Source organism: Podarcis filfolensis (assembly GCF_964270895.1).
Source record: "Podarcis filfolensis genome assembly, chromosome: 2".
Lineage (NCBI taxonomy): Eukaryota > Metazoa > Chordata > Lepidosauria > Squamata > Lacertidae > Podarcis > Podarcis filfolensis.
The window spans coordinates 96,644,355-96,658,209 of NC_139605.1; the positions used below are offsets into that span (position 1 = coordinate 96,644,355).

The following is a 13,855-nucleotide window of genomic DNA, read 5'->3' on the forward strand; positions in this document are numbered from 1 at the left end:
AGTGCTGAGTGATTGTGGGAGATGATGGCTGCAGGCAAGACTTCTCAATGCATTGCACTCAGGGGCAGAGAAGGGTGCAAGAAGATGCAGAGAGGTTCCCTTTAATGATCAGCTGTTCAGCAGAGCAATAGGAAACTGTAGGTTACAGGGAGCTAAGGCCATTTCCACCTAATGGTCTATATTGCTTGCAAAATGTTCCTCCACACCACTCCCCCAATAGGAATGAAGAGATCATTACAAAGCAAAATGTCCTGAAAGTAAGCTTGCCATCTGGCTAGAAAACAAAACAAAACCTGTCCTGACCTGCTTTTGCACCTTAAAATAGATGCCCATCAAGTTGCTTTGGGAGGCACTGCCACGGGAACTGGTTAAAGAAAAGAGCTGGTGATCTTAAAGTAAGAAGATAGCTGCAGCTATACTCTGTGCAAGAATCACAAACAAAGGGCTGTGTGTGTAAACATAAGGTGGGGTGGTGAATTCAAGGCTTCTGTTGTCCTTCTTTCTCACAGGCAAGAATTCCTACCAATGCATTTCAGTACAATGAGTTTCACGCCACTTGCACCAAATTAAGCATTTCTTTTAAAAAAGTTGGTACACAAAGTGATCCAGCTGTGTTCACTTAACAGAATGTAGCTTAATCCTATTTACTAAAGTCTAGCTAGCTGTAATTCGTGGAACGTTCAGCAGTTCCATTAAAGTGACCTGCGATTAGGCTGTCTGAGAAATCCTCTAGAGCAAGGGGGTTAGGAAAGGATCATAAGTGATATTATCCTGGTAGGCAAACCAAGGACAAGGGTGGCGGTTTGCTTTTCTAGAAGGAGCCAGAGGAAATGCAAAGCTTTGCACAAGATCCTTCGCTGGGATTTTGAAATGCGGTTTGTGGCTTTTTACCGATGAAGCAAGGCTATTGTTGGCTGGTCTGAATTAAGTGGAATTAACACAACCAAATGGAAATTTCTCTTTTTTAGGAAGGCCATCTTTTTAATTGGCTCCTTTAACAGCCAGCACAATGTTCATCCATTCTGCAAAAAAGGTTCACTGGCAGATTTGTGCCAGTCAACAGTGATCTTAAAGGTACAAAGCCAGTTTTGCCAGTTTTTTTGTGGTCAGTTGGCAATCATAGGCAGTGCTCTATATGCAGGTATCACATGGCTAGGCAGCTCCCCAATACTAATATTACGCAGAAATATATGCCTCTGATACACTGGGTTTCCAGTCGGTTGCCCCTTCGGGCCTAGAAGGGGAATGCACTTTTGTGGGTGCTAGTTCTCTTCCACAAAAGCCTAGAAAAGCTATCATCGAGGGGGAAAAGTAAGAGCTACAATTGGCAGCACTGCTGGAAATGGAGACAAAATCTGCCAAGCCCTCTGCCTTGCTCAATATTGTTTTACTGCATCCTTAGCAGCACTGCTGATTGTAGGCCTTTTATGGGGAAAAGTAGAGGACAATGGAAGCCATTCACTTTTATGGCTCGTCCTCAATCTATGTAACAGGGCAGCTATATGGATTACTGAAACAATGTATGCTAAGCACTTTGAACAGTCATAGTAAATAACATTATCATCCTATTGAGTGGCACTCTTGTTATATCGTCAGCCAACCTGAGATAGCCTTAACTCCGATCTTAAACCAGCATTTTTTCCCATTATTAAATAATAAATACAGTTAAACATAATAATCATCATAGGATACAGGATAAGGACATCTTTTTAAGAACAGGTAGTTTAAATTTAACAGAATATTAGGACTGCATATCATTCCGATAGGCTTAATAATATTGGGACTCCTGTATAAAATTAGACTTGCCCCTTCTACTTCAGAAAAGGGAGAATAAACAATCAGGATAGATTTTTCCTTCAGAATCTGTTATGGCCCAAGACCAGGCATGAGGTATGTAGCTGTGACAGTGTTGTTGTTTTTCTTCTAAAAAGGTTTCAATCTTTCTTCATTCGGAATCTGATCTCCATCTTTAAGATCGTTTTTATATTCTCATCCTGTATGTGTTTGTCCACAGCTGCTAATGCCTGTTCTCCACCGTCCTGGTAATACTTCAGAAGCTCTTCAGTGTATGCAATCCACACACAGTTGTGGCATCCACTCATGCAACAGTTTGTGGGGGGGAGAAGTGTTGGAGGGATGGCAAAAGCAGAATCTTTGTCCTCTGAAGAAGCAGCCTCTTCCTTGGAGCCAGGCTCCTTGTCCATCAGGGAAGTAGCATTTTTGGAACCATTGCCCTGTGCATCTGCGTGCATGTACCGCCGTCCATCGACCATCAGCATTGCAGGAAACCTCCACATGTTAACTAAGTACTTGTGATGGGATCTGTGCAAAAGCACTGCAGTCCCACTATTGTGTGAGTGCCCGAATAGATAGATGCATTCCTAGCAAGAACAAAAACAGAAACAAATGGATTAAACCCTTTCTATATCCCCGCCGCTTATTTCCAGTACTTCCCATCCATCCCAGGGTATGACCTGCCAGATTTCATGTATTTTATTCATAGAATTTGTAACATGTGCTATACCAGGGGTCAGCAAACTTTTTCAGCAGAGGGCCGGTCCACTGTCCCTCAGACTTTGTGGGGGGCCGGACTATATTTTTTGGGGAAAAAGAAAAACAAATTCCTATGCCCTACAAATAACCCAGAGATGCATTTTAAACAAAAGCACACATTCTACTTATGTAAAAACACCAGGCTGGCCCCACAAATAACCCAGAGATGCATTTTAAATAAAAGGACACATTCTACTCGTGTAAAAACATGCTGATTCCTGGACCGTCCGCGGGTCGGATTTAGAAGGCAATTGGGCCGGATCCGGCCCCCGGGCCTTAGTTTGCCTACCCATGTGCTATACCGTATATCCCAATTGCAGTATCAGTGATGACAAATTCAAACTCCGAACGGTTTAAAAATCTGCAACATATTAAGCTCATACGTCTTGCCTCTGGGGCAAGCAGTCATCCTCCTTGAATCTGCCCAACCTCCTGTTAAAGTCATCTCAGTTAGCAGCTATCACGTTTTGAGGCAACAAATCCTATAAATAAAGTGTGTGTTGTGGGAAGTCTGAACAGAAATGGAGCATCAACAAATGCATGTATACTAAATGCCACGTAGGGAGATGCAAACCTGTGGTCCTCCAGGTGTTGTTACTGGACTTCCAACTCCCACCACCCCTGATCCATGGACCCTGCGGGTTGGGGGATGCTGAGGACTTGGGAGAAACATCTAGGGCTATTATAGCTGAGTGGAATGCCCTCCTATCAAGTGTCAAGGAGATGAAGAACTACCCAACCTTCAGAAGACATCTGAAGGCAGCCCTGTATTGGGAAGTTCTTAATGTTTACTGTTTCAATATGTTTTTGTATATGTTGGAAGCTGCCCAGAGTGGCTGGGGCAACCCAGTCAGGTGGGCAGGGTGAGTGCTTTTTTATGAGGGTATGCAGTACCGGCACTTTTTTCTTCTAGAAGAAAATCACTGGTTAAAAATATGGTGCTTACTGTAACAACTTCATGGTGAGTACTTCCCCTCCCCTTTTTTAGAAGAAAAACATTGGGCAGGGTACAAATAAAATACAGTCAAACCTTGGTTGTCGAACGTAATCCGTTCTGGAATACCGTTCGGCTTCCGGAACGTTTGACAACTGAGGCGTGGCTTCCGATTGGTTGTGAGAGCTTCTTGCACTCAAGTGGAAGCCATGCTGGACGTTTGGGTTCCCAAAAATGTTCGAAAACCGGAACATTTACTTCCGGGTTTTCAGCGTCTGGGAATCAAAACATACAATAACAGAGTTGTTTAGGAACCATGGTTTGACTGTAATGATAATGATGATGATAATGGAAGCTGCTTGGAGCCATTGGTAACCCAGTCAGATAGGCAGGATCAGTGCTTTCCTTTTTTTATGGGGTATGCAGTGTTGGCACCTTTTCTAGAAGAAAAACACTGGTTTAAAATGTGGCACTAAGTGTACCAACTTCATGGTGAGTACTGGCCCCTTTTTTTCTAGAATAAAAACACTGGGCAGGGTATTAAAAAATAATGATAATGATGACGATTATGATAATAATAATAATAATAATAATAATAATAATAGGGGTAATAATAATTGTGATCAGAGTCTTTCATGGTGGAGCAGCACACAAATAATAATAATAATAATAATAATAATAATAGGGGTAATAATAATTGTGATCAGCGTCTTTCATGGTGGAGCAGCACACAAATCCCCTTCTAGAAACAGTCGCCACAATATTGCTATTTGCTGTGGCGCCCTATAAACAAACCACAAGCCATCTCCTGAGGCCTGTAACTCTAAAAAGCGAAAGGAAAAAGCGGGGTGCCTCTTCAAGAGGGCATTTTAGGCACAGCCGACTCCAGGCTGCTCTCTCCCTTTGCCTCCTCCCAGCAGCTTCTCCGTCCGCGGGCAAGAGCGACCCGCTGCCCAGTAAACGCGCTCAGGACCAGGCATGCAATTGTGCCCTTCAGCAGCTTCGCCCCGCCGCCGGACCCCCTCACCTTCCCCGGCGAGCGCCCGGCCGCTGCTGCTGCAGCATGGGACCCGGCCAGCCGCCGGCTGCAGCGGACGGCGCCCACTAACAGCAGCATCAACATCGGCTCCGGATTGCCTGGGAAGAAGCCACGCCCCGTCCCTGCGCCGGGTGCCGAGACTGACATCTCTCTCGGCCCAATGGCCTCAGCGGCCTCGAGGGAGGGGAACGACGAGATGTCAAACGGTAGGCGTGTGAAAAAAAGCGCTCAGCCAATGGGGAGCGGGCAAAGGGGGGGGCACCGGAAGTAGAGCAAGCGCACGTGGGTGAAGCGGAAAAGAAAGACGAGGCGCGATGGGCAAAAGGAAGGCGAGGACGCAGGTGGCGCCTGCTGCCACCGGCTTGCGGGAAGGGGCTGCTCCAAGGGGCAGGTGAGTGTTTATCCCGCCGGTGATGTTTCGGCGTGGTGCTTGCAAACAACAGCCTTGTAAGGTAGGCCCGCGCGACGCTCATCCTCCTCCTTACATAGCTGTCAACTTTTCCCTTTTCTTGCGAGGAATCCTATTCGGAATAAGGGAATTTCGTTGACAGCTATGCCTCCTTATCGCAGACGCGGGGCTGAGGATTGAAAGGTTTTTAAGAGGCTTGCTTAAAAAGCGGGCCGATGTCGGGTTGGGAGTTTCCCCGTTGTGGGGTAAGCGTGCCTTTTCTTTCTCTTTTTGGCCCTGGGAATGTCAGCTGCGTCTGGAACCCGGCTCAAGATGACCAAAACTCACGCAGCAAAACTTGCTTTAATACAGTGGTACCTCGGGTCAAGAACTTAATTCGTTCCGGAGGTCCGTTCTTAACCTGAAACTATTCTTAACTTTAGCGATTTCTGTTCTCATCCTGAAGCAAAGTTCTTAACCCGAGGCAATATTTCTGGGTTAGTCTGTAACCTGGGTGGGTGCAGCTTAAACTTGAGGTCAAGCTTGAGGTTCATTGCTTTTATTCAGATGATTAGTAGTACAGCAGTGGACTTGGTGTTGGACATATTGCTGTTTCTCAGGAGTTCACCCTAATCTTGTGTTGCTTTCGGGTAAATGTAATTAATTGCCACTTTATACCAGGAGTGCTTACCTTTTTTCCCTTCAGGTCTTGGCTTCCCAATTGCTGTTGCTTGTCAGAGGCTATGGGACTTTTAGCCCTGCAACATCTGGAGGGGCATATACTAGGTAAAAGTAAAGGGACCCCTGACCATTAGGTCCAGTCGTGACCGACTCTGGGGTTGTGGCGCTCATCTCGCTTTATTGGCCGAGGGAACCGGCGTACAGCTTCCGGGTCATGTGGCCAGCATGACTAAGCCGCTTCTGGTGAACCAGAGCAGTGCACGGAAATGCCATTTACCTTCCTGCCGGAGCGGTACCTATTTATCTACTTGCACTTTGACGTGCTTTCGAACTGCTAGGTTGGCAGGAGATATACTAGGTACCCCTGCTTAAAACATTGATGTCACAGTGTAATAAATGGTGCTGTTGCAGCTGTCCTGTATGTGGGTGTTGTTGTAGCTGCCCCGTACAGATGGTGTAGCCTTGACATTCTAATATGGCGCAGCCTGTGAAATTGTGAGCCCAGGCTTTTGCCTTCTAGTTGCCTGTGTGATGGACAGCTGCTCTAAGCCTGTCATTCGAGCTAATCTTCGGGTCGTACTTACCAAAAGGCATTTTGAAATTTTAATTGGTGGTAGCTATTGTTGAAACAAGCTGTACAACCTTGCCAATAAAAACCCCACCCCCCTTTTAAATCCCTGTAGACAAATGAAGACGAAGAAAACTCAATGCCTGGATGAGCAAGAAATTCCTTTTCGGTTGCGGGAAATAATGAGGAGCCGTGATGAATTAAAGAACCCCAAGAGCAAGAAGAAAAAGAAAAAGGGTAAAAAAGCAGTCTTCATGTTTTTCCAGCATACACTATGGACCCAGCTCTGATAGCTCAGTTGGTTAGAGCATGGTTCTGATAACACCAAGGTTGCAGGTTCGATCCCCATATGGGACAGCTGCATATTTGTGCATTGCAGGGGGTTGGACTAGATCAGGCATCCCCAACCTTTGGCCCGCCAGATGTTTTGGACTACAATTCCCATCATCCCTGACCACTGGTCCTGTTAGCTAGGGGTCATGGGAGTTGTAGGCCAAAACATCTGGAGGGCCGCAGGTTGGGGGTGCCTGGACTAGATGATCCTCAGGGTCCCTTCCAACTCTACAATTCTAGGATTACTGTTTCTTTACCATAATAGCACATGTGTGCATACACACATATGTCTCTCTGCAACTTTAGTTCATTAAGTTTTGGCGTGGGGAATTGATCAGTCAGTAACAGCATAACTGTTGTGGATTTGTATTCGTGAAAACTGGGTGTAAATTTATTAAGGAAATAAATAACTTATTGCCAGTCCATTTGTCTTTTGGCAACAACATCAGTTGCCTGCTTATGGTAGAGGGCCAGCAGCTATCTGCTCTAAGGAGCTCTGTAATAATAAACACAATCAATGCAAAAAACACATGCTATATTGGGAAGTTAATGGATTCCAATGTAATTTGATCCTATATTCAGTTGCGGAGCCAGTCCTCCTAGCTAGCACCAGGACTGTGACATTTTGGGGGGTGGGTAAATCTAGCGTGGTTGGACATGGTGTGACACCCATTTATGCCCCACAGAAGTATGTTAGACTGCTCTAGCTTGGACCACTGTCAAATAGACACTGTGCTTGTCTATTTTTGTTTGCAGAGCGCCAGGGTAAATAAAGGTTTTTTTGTCTTCATCTTGCTATATTTCTCTGGGTGCTGTTGGGCACAGTAAGACTGTAATAGTTTGTGTTTTCATCTCAGAGAAGCAACCAGGTCATATACTGGAGGGTGACATACCTGTGCCAAAATTCAAGCGGCGAAAAGGAGAGGGAGATTCTACCTACATCGGGCGCATTGAGCGGGAAACTCAGCATGTGATGTTCCTTACCAAATACCAGCTGCAGCGTGAACCCGAAAAAGAAGAGCCAGTCCCAGAAAAGTCCCAGAGGAAGAAAGAGTAAGCTTGATTGATCCCTTAGGTAAAGGGACCCCTGACCATTAGGTCCAGTCGCGGAAGACTCTGGGGTTGCGGTGCTCATCTCGCTTTACTGGCAGAGGGAGCCGGCATACAGCTTCCGGGTCATGTGGCCAGCATGACTAAGCCACTTCTGGCGAACCAGAGCAGCACACGGAAATGCTGTTTCCCTTCTCGCCGGAGCGGTGCCTATTTATCTGCTTGCACTTCGTGCGTTCAAACTGCTAGGTTGGCAGGAGCAGGGACCAAGCAACGGGAGCTCACCCCGTCGCGGGGATTCGAACCGCCGACTTTCTGATCGGCAAGCCCTAGGCTCTGTGGTTTAACCCACAGGGCCACCTGCGTCCTTAGTTTGCAGCCAATGTTAGAAACTCATATATATAAGCTAGGTGCCAAATGGCTCCTTAAACCAAGCTTACTTTCACCAAAATGAAATGTCTCATTGCCATTTTGGGGCAAGATGGCTCTAAAGTCTTATTTTTCAAATGATGGGCTGACTGTGATTGATTCTCAGTTAAACATCTGGCTAGTTCAGATGACGACCTTGAGCTAGGGTGAGAACTTGGAGAACTTAAGGAAGAAAAGTCACTTGATCCAGGGACAGTCCACATAGATACTGGCCTATTCCTACCTCTTTTTCTTAATGGTGACACAGACTATTCATAACGTAAGAATATTCTTCATAACTGTGAGCAAGGCAGAGGGGTGGGGTAAGTGAAGGCAAGCTACAACAACAAACTGTTAATGTTCTTCACCGCTCCTGCTCAGGCAGCACAGAAAAAGCATTTCGGTTCCTGAAATTCATTCCAATTGTGCAGATAAAATATAACTGATAGAATTCTACGGGATGTGGTATTAGTGTGTGCATACAGTTCAGGCATGCACCTCCAGGTGGTGGAGATGTCAGGCACCATCCTGGTACCCAGGCATCTGCACTTGGCCGCAGGTGGCCAATAGCCAGGTACACAATGCCTTTTATTGACACAGTATCTTTGTAGCCCTCTTTGCTCTGATTGGGGCTCTGAATTGTATTCCCTTCATCCTCCGTTGAAATTCATGTGTACAGCTCCTGTTGCATCCTTTCTTCAACAAAGCTTGCTTTCTAGTTTTCAGAAGAAGAAGCTGGATAAAATCCGTAGGAAGAAAGAGGAGAAAAAAGCAGCATTGCTGGAGAAAGACTTTCTCAAAGGTAGGGGAAGTATTTTTCAATGTATGACTCTTTGGCTTTCTTCAGAGTTTCAGAACACCCAAAATCTCTGCTACAGAATTCCAAGGATTTGAAAACCACCACATCTTTCTTGATGTTTCCTGCATGTATATTTTTTTCCCAATGGGTGCTTTGAGTGTGCATTTATTTTTGTGGTGGTAGTTCTATCTGGATATTGAAAATTTCTTACTGAGGAGAAGGATTGTGGTGTTGACTTATGTTACAATAGGATACACAATTGCTTTCGATTATGGGATTTGTCTGGATCTTCATAAGGCTGTAGTCTACTCAGTTCAACTCAAAAAGTATCTTTCTTTCTTTGTACTTTATAAAACAAAAACTTGCAGTTTGTGCGGGAACAGAAAGTTGATTTAGCATATCACTGTTTACAGTGATATGTTAAATCAGTTGCCTATTATTTATTATCCCGCTCTTCTGGTGCAAAATCCCCACTCAGGGCAGCTTAAAAACACCTAAAATTCCACACACACACAACACAGCCAAGCAGGATTGGAAAATGAATGCACCCTTAAGCTACATGCCATCTGCTGTAGCATCCAGCCATGGAGAGCTGGTGTTAGGAGTTTTTAGCACTGCAAACACTTTCATCAATTGAACCACCAGTCTCTCTGTCAGTTGTTGTTGTTACTCATTAGTCGCTTTTTTAAACAAATGTAATAACAACAAATAAATAAATAACACATGGAGTAAAACCAACATAAAGCTGAAACAGAATAAAAACGAAAACTTGTTCGTATTTTTAAAAGGCAGGACTAAAACATCCCAAACACTGAAGAAACCAGATAATTAAAAGCCAAAGCCTGGTGGTCTTTGCTATCAAGCAAATCTATTGTTAAGAGGAAGTTGGGTTCCAGCTCCACTTCCAAAGTTTGGATACCTGCTTTTTAGGGCACACCTTTATGTCCAAAGCAACAAATTCCCAGCTGAAATATATAAAAGTGTAGTTGCATTGTGCTGAATTTTGTAATAGGGACAGGTACATTTGAATGGGAGCTGAACCATAGTCTCTGTTACTGTGTACTGTGGGGATTAATGTACAGGATGGAAAGGCACTTGTTCTTTGCTGTGACATGACAAATAGGAGTGGCTGTATTGGCCTCTAGACTGGACTTCAGGCTAGAGTCAGGCTGCTAAGTGGGATATAACGGGAGGAGAATATATCTATTTTAGTGCTATCTCCATCTCAATTCATTCCCTTGGAGCTTACTTCTTTGCCATTCCTTTCAGACTCGGTGAAGTTTGGTGAGGTTGCTGAACAGCCCCCAACAATTACAGCGAAACCTAGAAAGAGTGTTGTCAAAGACAAGGTAAGTTATGTAGCTGCATGAAATTCTATCTCTGTCTTCTAACTTTGCCAGTGACCCTGCTACCTATACAGGAAATAATTTTACACGATCGGTAGCAAAGCTTGGGGAAGAACACTGGTTTGGTGTTAGCAATACTATTATCAAACTAGTTGTATCAGAGTTTCGGGTATTTCAGGGTTTGTTTGTTTGTTTGTTTTCTGTAAGCTGGTTCTGTGTTCATGATCATACTCAATCTATAACCTCTTTCCTCTGTGTGCTTCTTTAACTTGAGCCAATCTCTCTTACATTCCAGGCTGGCAAGAAGGAGCTTCTGCTGACATCTCTCTTGGGCTCCGGTGGGACACCCTCCACTCCAAAAGTGTTCCACACATCCCTTGCTCGCCAGAGGATCGTGCAGGAGGAAAGAGAAAGGGTTGTCCAAGCTTACCGGGACATAAAGAAACGCAAGCAGCAGCAAATGGCTGAAAGTCAGCTTGCTATTGACAAACTAAAGAAGCCCGTCTGAGATGTCGGAATGCTTCCACTGTGCCAGAAAACAGGAAGAAGCATTTTAATACAAGGACAGAGCAGCAGCCAAGATGGCGGTGTGTTTAAACGGTCCTCTTTTTGGATGACCGCATTAAGCCATCAGGACCAGCAAGATTGACTGGTGTTGTACACATTGGGCAATATGGTGGTCATCTGCTACTTCCAGAAGCAGAGTGAAGTGTATACGGTGGAATTTTTCTAGACTCAACCTTGGAACTTCATACTTAGTAATCTTAGCAACTTGGGGGTTCTGTAATCTTCTCTTAACTTTCCTCTGGGATTCAGAGTAGAAGGACTAGTATGGGAATGGTCTCGGAGGCAATTACACAGAATAAATATATTTATATTATCCACTGGTGCAGCCATTTGGCAGAGGAATGCGGAATGAAAATAGCACCCTGAAAATGACAACAAAGCAAAATGGTCTCATTTGATTTTAAAGATTATGAAAGGCCCAGTGCTCAGTTATTCCCGCTCTTTCAGTATCAGCGGCAAGTTCTGTTTCTTGCTGCTAACTGTCCAGCGCAAGTCTGCATCCATATATTCTCCAATGAAGTTGGAGAAACACAATTCGCTCCCACTCTCAATGCACTGGCACAAAGATAAATAAGATGTGAATTGAGAAAGAGGATTGCCAAGCAAAGCTGTTTAGGGTTTAAGATACATTTCTTCCCAGCTTGGTCTTCCTCTTGTGGCTGGAAGGTGGTCAGAAATCGTTCTTCTGTTTAATATTACACTGGTAGTTCTAGAGAGATGCACATTTTCCCTATCTACTTCTCTGATGTGCCAGAAGAAAAGGCAAAAATTCCAAGCTGGACCCCGTCCTTTATTATTGACAGCTTCAAAAACAAAAGACGTTAGAGATGATTGGACTGCCTGCTCTTGTCTCATACAAGCAGATACCATTGAGATCTTTGTCCGGTTTGGAAAATGTGGTCCCTGTTCAGCCCGCAAATGAGTTTTGGAGCAGAAATAGAGGAAATGCTGCTTCCCACTGTAGTGTGGTAGGAGAGCTAGAACAAACTTCATACCTGGCAACCCATGTGCCCCTTTGGTTTCAGATAGTACATGGGTAAAAGAGTCTAAAAAGCCTGGGACACAAATTTTCACAGCCATCTAGCGGCTATGGTGACTCATTTACCAGAAGTAATGTATTTAGCGTTAACTCTGGAAGTGCATACAATGGTACCTTGGTTCCCAAACGGCTTGGCTCCCAAATGCCTCAATTGTTCCGACATGGCTTCCGTGGCTTCTGATTGGCTGCAGGAGGTTCCTGCACTCAGTCAGAAGCTGCGCCTTGGTTTTCGAATGGTTTCGGGAGTCGAACTGACTCCTGGAATGGATTAAGTTTGAGAACCAAGGCACCACTGTACTCAATGCTGAATACATTCCTTCTGGAAAATGAGCCACTGTAGCCACAAGAGGGCTGTGAAAAATTATGTCCTGGGCTTTTTAGACTCCTCTACCCTATGTACTATTTCAGGGATGGCGAACAGGTAGATTGTGAGATTGTGAGCATCTGGTAGATCGCGAGGGCTCTGTGGTAGATTGTGGTAGCTCCTCCCCCCCCCAAAAAAAAGCTGCTCAAGCTTGACTTCCCAAAAAAAGCTCGAAACTTCGGTAGATCACTGCCAGTTTTTTTGTAGTGGGAGTAGATCTCTGTCTCTTGAAAGTTGGACATGCCTGTACTATCTGAAAGCCAAGGAGCACATGAGTTGCCAGCTTTGAAATATCTTGGGATTATTTTTAGCTCTCCCACTCTGCTACCAGATCTGTTGCCTCTTCTCTCCCCGCAGCTAGGAGGCATTGCTGTGTCTTTTCTCTGCTGTCCTGTTCTAGTTGCAAAGAGAGTTATTTTCCCTGCAGTGGGATGAGGCTTCAGCAGACAGTCCTCCCTTGTGACTCCCATCCAGTATTGGGATGGAAGTCTCCCAGGAATGGGTTTACCGTCACAGAGTGAATTTGAAGGTGCGTTACCGTGGCAGCTTATTCAGGGTGGAACAGAAAGCAAGTCTGCTTTGCAGTATTTTAACTGCCCACCATCAAAAGGTTCCAAAACCCCCAAAATATCAAACTTTTTTTTTTTAAAAAAAGGGATAGGTCAAAGTAGGCAAGGTCTAAAACGCCTGGGCAAATAGGAAGGTTGTTACTTGGCACTAGAGATCCGACAGTCAGCACCGGGTATACCTTTCTTTGGGGAAGGCATTTCAAAACCGGGACGCCATTACGGAAAAGGCTAAAATACTTAATTCCATCCTGGAATGTGGGGCTGGTGAAACTAAGAGGGGGGAAAGACCTATGCCATTTCTCTCTTCTTTCTCCTGTCCCTCCCCCAATATTCTTCAAGGCTTCTAGCTTCTTCAGTCACTCACAAGAGTTAATTGAAAACAGGAGCAATTTACTTCCTCCTAAGAGGGATGCTGGTGGCGCTGTGGGTTAAACCACAGAGCCTAGGACTTGCCAATCAGAAGGTCGGCGGTTCGAATCCCCGCGACGGGGTGAGCTCCTGTTGCTCGGTCCCTGCTCCTGCCAACCTAGCAGTTCGAAAGCAAGCCAAAGTGCAAGTAGATAAATAGGTACCGCTCCGGCGGGAAGGTAAACGGTGTTTCCGTGTGCTGCTCTGGTTTGCCAGAAGCGGCTTAGTCATGCTGGCCACATGACCCGGAAGCTGTACGCTGGCTTCCTCGGCCAATAAAGCAAGATGAGCGCTGCAACCACAGAGTCTGCCACGACTGGACCTAACGGTCAGGGGTCCCTTTACCTTTGCCTAACAAGATTTGCATTAAAACAGCAACAACCCAGGTTGCTGTCCTAGTGGGATGTCGTCATAAGTGCAAACAAAGGAGGTTGGGAAAGAGTGGCAGCGGCGTCTTAAAATGTCTAGCACGGGTCTAGTCAGTAGGTGGCAGGATGTGACCATAAACAACAGGGAATCCTCTCTTGTCTTTTTATACTAATATAGTGTGGTACAAGTAGCATCCTGTGGGCTGGGAAGAAGGAGCACCTCTTCTTGTCACAGCCAAACGGCAGGAAACAACATCCTTGATTTATCAGTAGTGAGGGATGTTCCCACAGCTTCACCTGCAGCCTCCATGCAGAATTGGGCTGTAGTTGCTGCTTTGAACCTTTATGTTCACTGTCTGTGTTCTGGCTGAATCTAAGGGGTTACAATCTGTAATACAGCTATTTACTACACTGTGGTGCTGGTTTAGGCTCTAAGAGTAT

At 45.2% G+C, this 13,855-nt stretch overlaps 2 protein-coding genes across 3 annotated transcripts; one reads left to right on the top strand and one right to left on the bottom strand.

Moving 5' to 3' along the window:
* Positions 1 to 70: 70 nt before the first annotated feature.
* Positions 71 to 4,656, bottom strand: OXLD1 (oxidoreductase like domain containing 1). The gene is made up of 2 exons (XM_083599047.1): positions 4,515 to 4,656; positions 71 to 2,381 (listed from the first exon to the last, which is right to left on the bottom strand). Exons 1-2 carry the CDS (start codon positions 4,608 to 4,610, stop codon positions 1,935 to 1,937), a joined length of 543 nt encoding a protein of 180 aa, XP_083455173.1. The 5' UTR covers positions 4,611 to 4,656; the 3' UTR covers positions 71 to 1,934.
* A 126-nt stretch (positions 4,657 to 4,782) lies between these two features.
* On the top strand, positions 4,783 to 10,979 carry CCDC137 (coiled-coil domain containing 137). Of its 2 annotated transcripts, none has more exons than XM_083598990.1 (6): positions 4,783 to 4,917; positions 6,279 to 6,400; positions 7,354 to 7,549; positions 8,674 to 8,756; positions 10,023 to 10,102; positions 10,395 to 10,979. In XM_083598990.1, exons 1-6 carry the CDS (start codon positions 4,841 to 4,843, stop codon positions 10,605 to 10,607), a joined length of 771 nt encoding a protein of 256 aa, XP_083455116.1. In that variant the 5' UTR covers positions 4,783 to 4,840; the 3' UTR covers positions 10,608 to 10,979. The 2 variants fall into 2 exon arrangements, with proteins under 2 accessions (XP_083455116.1, XP_083455117.1); XM_083598991.1 differs by having other exon boundaries at positions 4,809 to 4,936; positions 6,295 to 6,400.
* Positions 10,980 to 13,855: the final 2,876 nt, after the last annotated feature.